The 12,794-nt window shown below is 37.3% G+C and overlaps 1 protein-coding gene across 1 annotated transcript in view; it reads right to left on the bottom strand.

The window, feature by feature from the left end:
* VBP1 (VHL binding protein 1) overlaps window positions 1-12,794 on the bottom strand; it is a 66,485-nt gene that overhangs the window by 34,555 nt on the left and 19,136 nt on the right. The window contains exon 13 of the mRNA XM_072956494.1: window positions 1,510-1,630. Coding sequence (XP_072812595.1) covers window positions 1,510-1,630 — 121 coding nt within the window. The remainder of the gene's footprint in view (window positions 1-1,509; window positions 1,631-12,794) is intronic.

The following is a 12,794-nucleotide window of genomic DNA, read 5'->3' as shown; positions in this document are numbered from 1 at the left end:
GAATAAAGTAGACCATTTTTAAGTGCTGAAAAAAAAGAACTATCAATCCAGAATTCTACATCCAGTGAAAACTGCTTTAGGAACAGAAGTGAAATAAGACCATTTTCAAATGAAGGAAAAATAAGAGAATTCATAGCCAGAATTGCTAATACTAGAATTGCTAATGGATGTTCCTCAGTAGAAGGGAAATGATACCAGAAACAAACTTGGCATATCAGGACTGAAAGAATAGCAAGAGAAGTGCTAAATATCTGAGAAAGTATAATAGGCTATTCTTCCACTCTTGAGTTCTATAAAACATGTTTGATGGTTGACAGCAAAAAGTGTAAGATCATCTAATGGGTTTTTTTTCAATGTAATGTATGTATAGACAATCATAACATAAAAGGAGGAAGATAAGGGAACTTACATGATGTTAATGTTTCTACATTACAATTGAAATACTAAAATACTGATTCTAAATGGACTGAAAAGTATGTATTTTCTAATTGCTAGAGCAAATACTGAAAAAATATACAAAGCTATACTTCAGATTATAATATATAAATTAAAATAGAATACTAAAAAATGTTCAAAGAACCCAAAGAAACACAGGAAAGATGAAACAAAGGAACAGCAACAACAGAAGGGACAGGCAGAAAACAACTATAAAAAGGTAGAACTAAATACAAACACAAATAATGAAATAAAATGCAAATTGTCTAGATACACCAAATAAAAGACAAAAATTGTCAGAATGGACTTAAAAAGTAACCCAACTTATACACTGAAGACAGGAAACACTTTAAGCGCAATGACATAGGCAACTTAAAAGATAAAAAAAATGGAGAAAGATATACTATGAAAACACTTTTCAAAGGTAAGCTGTTATATTAATATCAGACAAAATAGACTTCAGAGCAAAGAAAATAATTAAGGATAAAGATGAACATTATGTACTGATAAAAGGGTCAATCAATCAAGAAAACAATCCTAAATGCGCATGCACCAAATAACTGAGCTTCAAGTTACGTGAAGCAAAACCTGGCCAGACTGAAAGAAGAAATGGATGAATCCACAAGTATATAGCTGGGGACTTAATACTCCTCTCTAAGTAACTAACACAATGACTACACATTAAATCAGCAAAAATATAGAAGAACTGAACAACACAATCAACCAATAGGATCTAATTTACACTTATAGAACATTCCATCCAAGAGCAGCAGAATATACTTGTTTTCAATTGCTTATGAAATGGTCAGCAAGATAGACCATATCTTCCATCATAAATCAAAATTTAACAAATTTCAAAGTATTTGAAGCATGCAAAATACTTTATCTGACCATAAAGGAATTAAACTAGAAATCAGTAAAAGAAGGATAACAAGAAAATCTTGCAACACTTAGCACAATACAACTGATTAAAAAGAAAACATTTCTTGCTCTATCTACTTCCCTAACACAAATTACTATGTTGTATGTATGTACCAAAAAAGAGAAAAGGTAATATTACATCACAAATATTACCATGTTGGGGACAGGAGGGATAGGATTCCAGATGGTTGACATACAGGTGCAGGTATTCAGCTGCCAGTTCATTCCACCAGTAATTTCCATCTCTGAAGGCTGACACGACTTCATGTCAGATCTAAAATTGAATTTATAAATCAGCCCATTTGGGGAAATGACAAATCTACTATTTAAACATCTAGTCAGGATATAGCCTTTGAAATAATGTTTATGCTTATAAATAGGTAAGATATAATAGGAGGGAATCACACCAAAAAAAAAAAGCTTTAACAAAAAGATGGCTGTTTTCTATATGAAATTAAGAAATCATTTACAAAACTAAATGTTTCAGCTTAGCTTTTATAGGTAATGCTGAATTTAAATTTCCCACTAACATAGTTTGTGAGTTCCTAGAAGGAATTCAGTAGTAGCAGTTTTCCATAAATAAAGTGACTTGAATGAATACATTTTATTCTAAACTATTTTAATAGCTTATCTAGAGAAAAACCCCTATTATTCCCCACGGTAGTAGGTCAAAAGCGCACCAGAGTAAGAGGCAAAAGTATTGAATTCTGAGCCCCACCAGGCGATTAACTAGCTGTGTAACCTTGACTAAGTAACTCAACCTCTTTCCTTATTTGTAAAATGGGGATAAACTATGCTTCATAGCATTAGACTTATTAGGAGAATAAATAATGCCAGACACGAAATACTTTGCATAAATAAGAGAATAAACAGAAAAAAAGGAAACAAAGTATTATCAAACATTTATTCTCACTAGGCTGTGTGTTAGCTGTTTTCACAATCTTATACATCATTTAATTTTTATAACAACTATGTGAAGTAGGTATTATAAATTCTCACTTTATGGATGAGGAAACAGTCTCAGAGAAGGCAAATATCTTGCTCAAGGTCTTACAGTAATTTATGGCAGGACTAGAAGCCCATACTCTACACCAGTGGTTAAGATCATTATTCCTATTTTCTACATCTATTTCTACTCATCCACTGAATTATGTAATAATCTATTCTGCATACACCTTAGTTTTAATTTTAAGAAATGGTCCCTGTCTCTAAAAGCTCATATTTATTCTGTATTCATCATTTGACTTATCTAAATTTAGTTTTTATCTAGGTGATACCAAGTTTAAAAAGTCAGAGTGCGACTTCCGGGCAAGATGGCGGAGTAGAAGGGCGCTCGCAGCTCACCCTCTCCCACAAATACACCAAGACCCACATCTACAGACCCACTCAGCCAACCAGAGCACCTGCGGAACTCCAACAGATCATCGCCCTCTTCAAAAGATAAAGACGCCAAAAATCTGGTAGGAGAAAAGGAAAAAAGAAAGAACAAAAGGCAAAGCAGCGCGGGACGGGTCCCGCGGGGAGGGAGCGGCAAAGGAGGACTGGCGCTCGCTTGCTGGGTCTCCCCTCTCCAACTGAGAGGCCAGCGGGATGGACGGGGAGCCTCCGAGGCTCGGATCTGTACAGAGCAGCCCTTGTCTGACAGAACTAAGTTAAACGGGCACAGAGCGCCCCCCGATACCCAGCCTGAGATGCGGGCCAGCAGCGGCGGGCAGGGCCAGGCTGCACAAGCCGGGCGGAGGACGGGGGCGGCTGCACGGAGGCAGCTCCGGGGGACTGCAAGGGGCTGGGCGCCAGGGCTGTGGGTGTACAGGACAGAACAACCTGGGCCCTCCGTAAAACAGCAAGGTTGATGTGCTCTCGGGGGAAGGGTGCATACCCCCATCTCTGAAAACCCGCGGAAACTTTTCGGGGGAAGAGAGGCGGGGCCCAGGCACAGCCGCCATATCCTCCGGCGCTGAGCACCCAGGCGGGGGCGGGGGCGAAACCTGCATCTGCACCGAAGGGCTCAGCAGCCTCAAAGGCCAGACTGAGACGGGCCTACAGCCCGGGGCAGATAGGATCCTTCCATCCTGGTCCCTCAGAGAACTTGCTCCACAAAGACAAACAAGGAGCTGGGTCTTGGCTCGGAGCAGGGACGAGGCTGCCCCTCGGTCTTCCCCGAGCCCACCCGCGGAGCGCCGACCAGGGCAGAGCGCACAGCCGCACAGAGCAGCGGAGCTACCGGCGGCGCAGGTAGAGGGAGAGCGGGCCCCCGCCTGTCGGGCAGGAACACAGCCCCTGACTGAGGTGCTGGGAGGGGGCACGACCCGCCCTCCTGCCTGGCCAGTCTGCAACATCTGACTGCGGCATCCGGAGGGGCAGTGACCCGCCCGCCCGCAGCAGAGGAGAGCTGCCTCTGACCCCGTGTTAGGAGGAGGCGCGATCGGCTTGCCGACAGGTGCTGGGAGCAGCACAGAAGAGGGCGCCAACCGAGGGCCTCTGGAAACAAGCTGAGCTTCCAAAACAGGACGAAGACAGAAGGACATCACATTAAAAGCACACAGAGTCCAGGAGAACACCGACAAGCCCCCCCCCTTTTTTTATATCTGTTTTTACCTGTTCTATTTTCTATTACCCTCTTAATTTTTACTTCTTAATTCATTTCTATTTCTCTTGGGTTTTGATGTCCTGTTATTGATTAGACACAGGTTTCAAATACATCTATTCATCTCCTTCATCTCCCCCACCCCTTTTTTAAAGGTTTTAAAAGGACGTCTCAACCCGATTATTACTCTGCTTCAACTTGCTCTTCTATTATTCATTATACACTGTTTTCAAACCCTCTTTCTCCCTTCTTTTAAAATTCTTTCTCTCTCTCTCATTTTTTTTCTTTTTTTCCTAAGTTCTATTCCTAAATAGGCATTAGATAGATAAAATCTTTAAGGTCCAAAATAGACAACTGATACTCCATAAACCACAGTGCCAGAGAGGTATGAGCAAGATGAAGAAGCAGAGGAACCTTTCCCAATTAAAAGAACAAGAGAAATCCCCTGAAAGAAAGATCAATGAAATACACATCAATAGCCTACTAGGTCAAGATTTCAAAAAAGGAGTGATCAAATTGCTGAAGGAATTAAAAGAGATAGTGTTTAGAGATATAAAATATGTCAAAAATGAAATTGAAGCTATAAAGAAGAGCCAAGTAGAATGGGTAAACTCATTGACAGAGATGAGGAATGGTCTAATAGCTGTGAAAAGCCGACTAGATAATGCAGAGGAACGAATTAGTGATCTAGAAGACAGGGCAATAGAAAGCACCCATTCAGAAGAACTACAAGATAAGCAAATAAAAAATAATGAAAATAGCATAAGGGACCTATGGGATAATATAAAGCTTCCCAATCTTCGCATAATAGGGGTCCCAGAAGGGGAAGAGAGATCAAAGGGGATTGAAAAGGTTTTTGAAGAAATCATGACTGAAAACTTCCCAAACTTAAAGAAGGAATCAGATATCCAAGTACAGGAAGCTCAGAGGGTCCCAAACAGGAAGAACCCAAATAGACTCACACCAAGACATATCATAATCAAGATGTCCAGATTCAAGGATAAAGAAATGATTCTAAAGGCAGCAAGAGAAAAGCAAAGAGTAAGTTACAAGGGAACCCCCATAAGGCTCTCAGCTGATTTCTCTACACAAACACTACAGGCCAGAAGGGAGTGGCAAGATATATTCAAAGCCCTGAATGAAAAAAAGATGCAGCCTAGGATACTTTATCCAGCAAGGCTATCCTTTAGGATAGAAGGAGAAATAAAGGGTTTCACAGACAAAAAAAAGCTGCAGGAGTTTAGCAACACTAAACCCATGCTAAAAGAAATATTGAAAGGGCTATTTTAAATAGACAAGCAGCAGGATGCTACAGAAATGAGAAACTCACAACTGGAAAGGTGATAACTTATGAACTACAAATAAAGAAAACACGAAATTATAAAAGAAGACATACAAATCACTGAGAGTGGGAGAGGGAGGCAGGGAAATATAGAATTTTTTTTCTTTCTTTTTAAAATTTTTTTAACAGTAGGATGGGTTTGAGATCATGTTATTATCAGTTTATTAAAAACGGGTATAGGTTAATAGATTTACAAAAAAGGGTAACCACAAGTCAAAAATTTACAAGGGAGTCACAAAAATTAAATAAAATCCATGATAATACAAAGGAAAATTACCAAACCACAAAAGGAAGAAGAAAGGAACAAAGAGGATATACCAATTCAACTGCAAAGATAAGTTCAAAATGGCAATAAACACACATCTATCATTAATTACTGTAAATGTTAATGGACTAAATGCTCCAGTCAAAAGACATAGAGTGGCACACTGGATAATAAAGCAAGAACCTTCAATATGCTGCATACAAGAGACCCACTTTAGGGAGAAGGACACATATAGATTGAGAGTGAAAGGATGGAAAAGGATATTCCATGCAAATGGAAAAGCCAAAAAAGCAGGTGTTGCAGTACTGATTTCAGACAAAATAGACTTTAAAACAAAAGCCATAAAGAAAGATAAAGAAGGACATTTTATAATGATTAAAGGAGTGATACAAGATGAGGATATTACACTCGTTAATATAAATGCACCCAATATAGGAGCACCTAAGTACATACAAGAATTACTAACAGAGATAAAGGGGGATATTGATAGGAATACAATCATAGTTGGAGATTTGTATTTGTAATACAACACTGCATTAACATCACTAGACAGATCTTCCAGACAGAAAATAAACAAGGCAACAGAGAAATTAAATACTACAATAGAAAACTAGATTTGGTGGATATTTTCAGAGCATTACACCCCCCAAAAATAGGATATACATTCTTTTCAAGTGCACATGGAACATTTTCTAGGATCGATCATGTACTTGGGCACAAAAGAAACCTCAACAATTTTAAGAAGATAGAAATTATCTCAAGCATCTTTACTGACCACAGTGCCATGAAACTGGAAATCAACAACAGAGAAACAAAGGAGAAAAAAAGAAAAGCATGGAGATTAAACAATATGTTATTGAAAAAACAATGGATCAATGAGGAAATCAAAGCTGAAATTAAAAAATACCTTGAGACAAATGATAATGAAAGCACAACCACTCAAAGCCTATGGGACACAGCAAAGGCAGTACTAAGAGGGAAGTTGATAACGATACAGGCCTTCCTCAAAAAAGAAGAACAATCTCAAATAAACAAGTTAACCCACCACCTGAATCAATTAGAAAAAGAAGAACAAAAAGCCCCAAAAAAGCAGCAGAAGGAAGGAAATAATAAAGATCAGAGAGGAATTAAATACAATAGAGATTAACAAGACCATAGAAAAAATCAACCAAACCAAAAGCTGGTTTTTTGAAAAAGTAAATAAAATCGACAAACCTCTGGCCAAACTCACAAAGAAGAAAAAAGAGAGAGCACAAATTAGCAAAATAAGAAAGGAAAATGGAGAAATTACAACAAACAAAATAGAAATACAGAATATCATACGAGAATATTATGAAAAACTATATGGAACCAAACTGGATAACCTAGAGGAGATGGACAAGTTTCTGGAAACATACTGTCCACCAAGACTGAATCAAGAAGAAACTGAACACTTGAACAATCCGATCACTAGAAAGGAAATAGAAATAGCAATTAAAAACCTCCCTACAAATAAAAGTCCAGGACTGGACGGCTTCACCGTGGAATTCTACCAAACATACAAAGAAGAACTCATACCAGTCCTTCTCAAACTCTTCCAGACGATTGAAAAGGAGGGAATACTCCCAAACTCATTCTATGAAGCCACCATCACCCTGATACCAAAACCAGGCAAAGACACTACAAAAAAAGAGAATTATAGGCCAATATCACTGATGAACATAGACGCCAAAATCCTCACCAAAATTTTAGCAAACAGAATCCAACAATACATAAAAAAGATTATACAGCATGACCAAGTGGGGTTCATCCCAGGGACACAAGGCTGGTTCAACATACGCAAATCAATCAATGTAATACATCACATCAACAAGAGAAAGGACAAAAACCACATGATCATCTCAATCGATGCAGAAAAAGCATTTGATAAAATTCAACACCCATTTATGATAAAAACTCTCGCCAAAGTGGGTATAGAGGGAACATATCTCAACATAATAAAAGCTATATATGACAAACCTGCAGCCAGCATAGTTCTCAACGGTGAAGAACTCAAAAGCTTCCCACTAAAATCTGGGACAAGACAAGGATGCCCACTATCACCACTCCTATTCAATATAGTCCTGGAAGTCCTAGCCACAGCAATCAGGCAAGAGAAAGAAATAAAAGGGATCCAAATTGGAAAAGAAGAGGTAAAACTGTCATTATATGCTGACGACATGTTACTATATATAGAAAACCCTAAAAGGTCCACAAAAAAGCTACTAGAGCTGATCGAAGAATTCAGCAAAGTAGCAGGTTACAAAATTAATGTTCAAAAATCAGTTGCCTTTCTTTACACTAATGATAAATCAACAGAAAAAGAAAGTAAAGAAACAATCCCCTTTAAAATAGCACCCAAAGTAATAAAATATCTGGGAATAAATCTAACCAAAGAGGCAAAAGAATTATACACAGAAAACTACAAACCATTGATGAAGGAAATTAAAGAAGGCTTTAAAAAATGGAAAGATATTTCATGCTCTTGGATTGGAAGAATCAATATTGCTAAAATGGTCACACTGCCCAAGGCAATCTACAGATTTAATGCAATCCCTATCCAATTACCCAGGACATATTTCACAGAACTAGAACAAATCATAATCAAATTTATATGGAACCATCAAAGACCTAGAATTGCTAAAGTATTACTGAAGAGAAAGAAAGAGGCTGGAGGAATAACTCTCCCAGACTTCAGACAATACTATAGAGCTACAGTCATCAAGACAGCATGGTATTGGTACCAAAACAGACATATAGACCAATGGAACAGAATAGAGAGCCCAGAAATGAACCCACAAACTTTTGGTCAACTCATCTTCGACAAAGGAGGCAAGAATATACAATGGAATAAAGACAGTCTCTTCAGCAAATGGTGTTGGGAAAACTGGACAGCAGCATGTAAAACAATGAAGCTAGAACACACCCTTACACCATATACAAAAATCAACTCAAAATGGATTAAAGACTTAAACATAAGACAAGATACAATAAACCTCCTAGAGGAAAACATAGGCAAAACATTATCTGACATACATTTCAAAAATTTTCTCCTAGAAGAAATAAAAGCAAGAATAAACAAATGGGACCTAATGAAACTTACAAGCTTCTGCAGAGCAAAGGAAACCAGAAATAAAACAAGAAGAAAACCTATGGAATGGGAGAAAATTTTTGCAAGTGAAACCGACAAAGGCTTGATCTCCAAAATATATAAGCAGCTCATACAACTCAATAAGGAAAAAATAAACAACCCAATCCAAAAATGGGCAGAAGACCTAAACAAGCAACTCTCCAAGGAAGACATACAAATGATCAAAAAGCACATGAAAAAATGCTCAATATCACTAATTATCAGAGAAATGCAAATCAAAACTACAAGGAGGTATCACCTCACACCAGTCAGAATGGCCGTCATTCAAAAATCCAAAAATGACAAATGCTGGAGAGGCTGTGGAGAAAGGGGAACCCTCCTACACTGCTGGTGGGAATGCAGTTTGGTGCAGCCACTATGGAAAACAGTGTGGAGATTCCTCAAAAGACTAGGAATAGACTTACCATATGACACAGGAATCCCACTCCTGGGCTTGTATCCAGAAGGAAATCTACTTCAGGATGACACCTGCACCCCAATGTTCATAGCAGCACTATTTACAATAGCCAAAACATGGAAACAACCTAAATGTCCATCCACAGGTGACTGGATAAAGAAGTGGTGGTATATTTATACAATGGAATACTACTCAGCCATAAAAACCGACAACATAATGCCATTTGCAGCAACATGGATGATCCTAGAGAATGTCATTCTAAGTGAAGTAAGCCAGAAAGAGAAAGAAAAATACCATATGAGATCGCTCATATGTGGAATCTAAAAAACAATAACAAAGAAAAACAAAGCATAAATACAGGACAGAAATAGACTCACGGACAGAGAATACAGACTTGTGGTTACCGGGGTGGGGGGGTAGAGGGTGGGAAGGGATAGACTGGGATTTCAAAATTGTAGAATAGATAAACAAGATTACACTGTATAGCACAGGGAAATATACACAAAATGTTATGATAATTCACAGAGAAAAAAATGTGACAATGAGTGTGTATATGTCCATGAATGACTGAAAAATTGTGCTGAACACTGGAATTTGACACAACACTGTAAAATGATTATGAATCAATAAAAAATGTAAAAAAAAAGAAAAAAAAGAAAACAATTCCATTTAAAATAGCATTGAAGAGAATAAAACACCTGGGAATAAATTTAACCAAGGAGGTGAAAGACTTGTACACTCAAAATTGTAAAATATTGAGGGAAGAAAGTAAGTCAGACCTAGGTAAATGCGAAGACATCCCATCTTCATCAATAGGAAGATTTACTATTATGACAGCGTCAGCACTGTACAAAGTGCTCCACAGACGCCAATCGTGTGGAATTGTGAGGTGCTCCAAATGGCCAAAACGATCTTTTAAAAAAAGGAACAACAGGAGAAGGTTTTTCAATTTCAATTTCAAAACTTATGACAAATTTACACTAAAAAACAAAACAAAAACAACAACAAAAAAACCCTGTGGTACTAATATAAGGGTAGATATATACATCAATGGAATAGAATTGAGAATCCAGAAATAAACCCATATGTCATAATAGCCAAAAGGTGGAAAAAAACCCACATGTCCATCAGTGAATGAGTGGATAAACAAAACGTGGCATACACACAATGAAGACCTAATAAACGCCACAACGTGGAGCAACTTTGCAAACATTATGCTAAGTAAAGTAAGCCAGACACAAAAGAACAAGCATTTTATGAGTCCACCTGTCTCAGGTCCCTAGAATAGGCAAATTTATAGAAGTAGAAAGTAGAACTGAAGTTACCAAGGGCTGGGGGACAGAGAAATGGGGAGTTACTGCTTAATGGTTATATCATTTCTGTTTGGGAGGATGAAAATGTTTTGTAACTAGATAGTGGTGATGGTTGTGCACCATGTGAATGTATTTAGCACCACTGAATTGTACACTTAGCAATAGTTAAAGTGGTTAAAATTTTGTTATATGTTATACTACAATTTTTTTAAAAATAATAATTTAATATACCAAAAACCATTGTACACTTTAAATGAGTGAATTGTATGGAGTGAATTATATTTCCATAAATCTGTTAAAGACAATCTTCTGGAAAAAAAAAGTCAGAGTGCTGAAAGATCTAAAACCAAAACATCAGTCACTGTGTCCTCTTCCCCAAAGTAGCCACTTTTTCCCTTATGCCATTTAATTCCATAATCCTAAAGATGTTTATAGTACATGTCTTAATTTATACATTTTATACATTATTGATTTGCTTTGGAATTAGCACTCTCACACCATACCCTACTTGCTCGCCCACCTCCCCTCATCTTTGAAATATACAATGCATATATATGATGTGTGTGTGTGTATGTGTGTGTGTGTGTGTGTATATATATACACACACACACATACATACATACATATATCCCCAACTCTAGAGCAAGACTGCCTGGGTTCAAATACCACTTCAGCCATTTAATAGCTGTATGAGATTGGACAAGTTACATAACCTCTGTATCTTAGTTTTCTCATATGTGAAATGTAGATTCATTGCATTCATTCAACACATATTCATTCAATATCTACAAGGTGCCAGGCACCATTCTTGGTGCTTGGAATATATAAAAGAGGTGAAAATATTTGCCTTCATGGAGCTTATAATCTAGTGGAAATAATAAGTATCGCAAGTAGAAAGATTAATCAGTTATTATGTGTAAAATACTTAGAATGAACACTATCTGCCTCAGAGTAAACAATAAATCTTAGCACCAAATATGTCATTTTGATTTTTTCCTGGAGACATTGCTCCTGGAGCTCTCCATCCTTCTGTTCCATTTTAAACTGGCTGCTGTACAGTAAAAATCACCCTGGGACTCCCATTATTGTTATTTTGGGAATTCCCTCCACCTCTCAGTTAAGTAGCGTTCTCTGTTTCCTTGAATCTTATGTGTTACTCTTTATTAATTTACTTCTCTGTTCTTTTGGAGCACACCTTGTAGGATCTAGCTGAGCAAAGGTGCATGGTGCATAAATATTTTTAGAGTTTGGGTGTCTGAAAATTTCTATCCCTTGCACTTCTTTGAGAGCTTATCTGAGTACAGAACTCCAGACTGGCAATAAATTTCACTAAAAATTTTTAACAGGTTGAAGTATTGTCTTCTAGTTTACAGTATTATTCTGTAAAGGTCCAATGCTGTACTTATTCCTGATCCATTGTTTGTGCTTTGTTTTACTCAATTCTTGACACTTTAACTTCCCCTATTCAACCTCTACAATATTAAGATGTTTTCAAAGTTCCATTCTGGACCTACTATTACCTCTTTATTCTCTACCAAGATGAGTGAATCAAGTCTTATAGCTTTAACTACCACATTGATGACTCACAAATTTTTAACTTTAGGCTTAATATCCAGAGTCATATGTACAACTGACTCTTGGATGTCTAATACACACCTCAAACACAACATGTCAAGAATAGCTCTTGATTCAACTTACCTACTCAAACTATTTCTCCTCCCATCTTTCCCATCATGATATGTGACACCACCATCCACATAGTAGCTCAAGCCAAAAACCATCCCTTGATCACTCTTCTTCTCACCTCTGACAGCAAGTGCTATCAACTCTACCTCCAAAACATGGCCCAGATGCATCCACTTTTCATTACACCACCTCTAATACTACCATCCCAGACAAGGTGTTCAATATGGCAGACTCTAAAAGAAAAGAAGCAGTCTGTACAGGCAGTGGAATTTTAAAACATACTCCTGGATTTTATTTGTGACTATTTTATTTAGAATTCTGACATCTGTAATGAATAAGAGAGACTAGTTAGCAGTTTTCTTTCTTTGTTCTATCTTCCTTGGGCTTTGATATGAAAGTTATGGCATTTCATACACTGAATTATAGACCTTCCCTTTTTCCTAAAGCCTGGAATTGAAATTTCCTATTCTTCAAAAACTTATGTGGTAATTGGTCTATGCATGTTTCTGCTTCTTCTTGGATGAATTTTGCCATTATATTTTGCTTGGAAATCATCAATTTCCTCTAGATTTCCAAATATGTTGTTACCGAACAGTTGCACAAAGTATTCATGTATAATTATTTTAATATCTTATTCCTCGAGTTGTATACTTTTATATTATCTTTTCTGTTTAATCAG

The sequence above is a fragment of the Vicugna pacos genome, chromosome X (assembly GCF_048564905.1).
Source record: "Vicugna pacos chromosome X, VicPac4, whole genome shotgun sequence".
NCBI classification, from domain to species: domain Eukaryota; kingdom Metazoa; phylum Chordata; class Mammalia; order Artiodactyla; family Camelidae; genus Vicugna; species Vicugna pacos.
The sequence above is the reverse complement of the archived record's forward strand: the minus strand, read 5'-3'. Positions and strand labels throughout refer to the sequence as shown.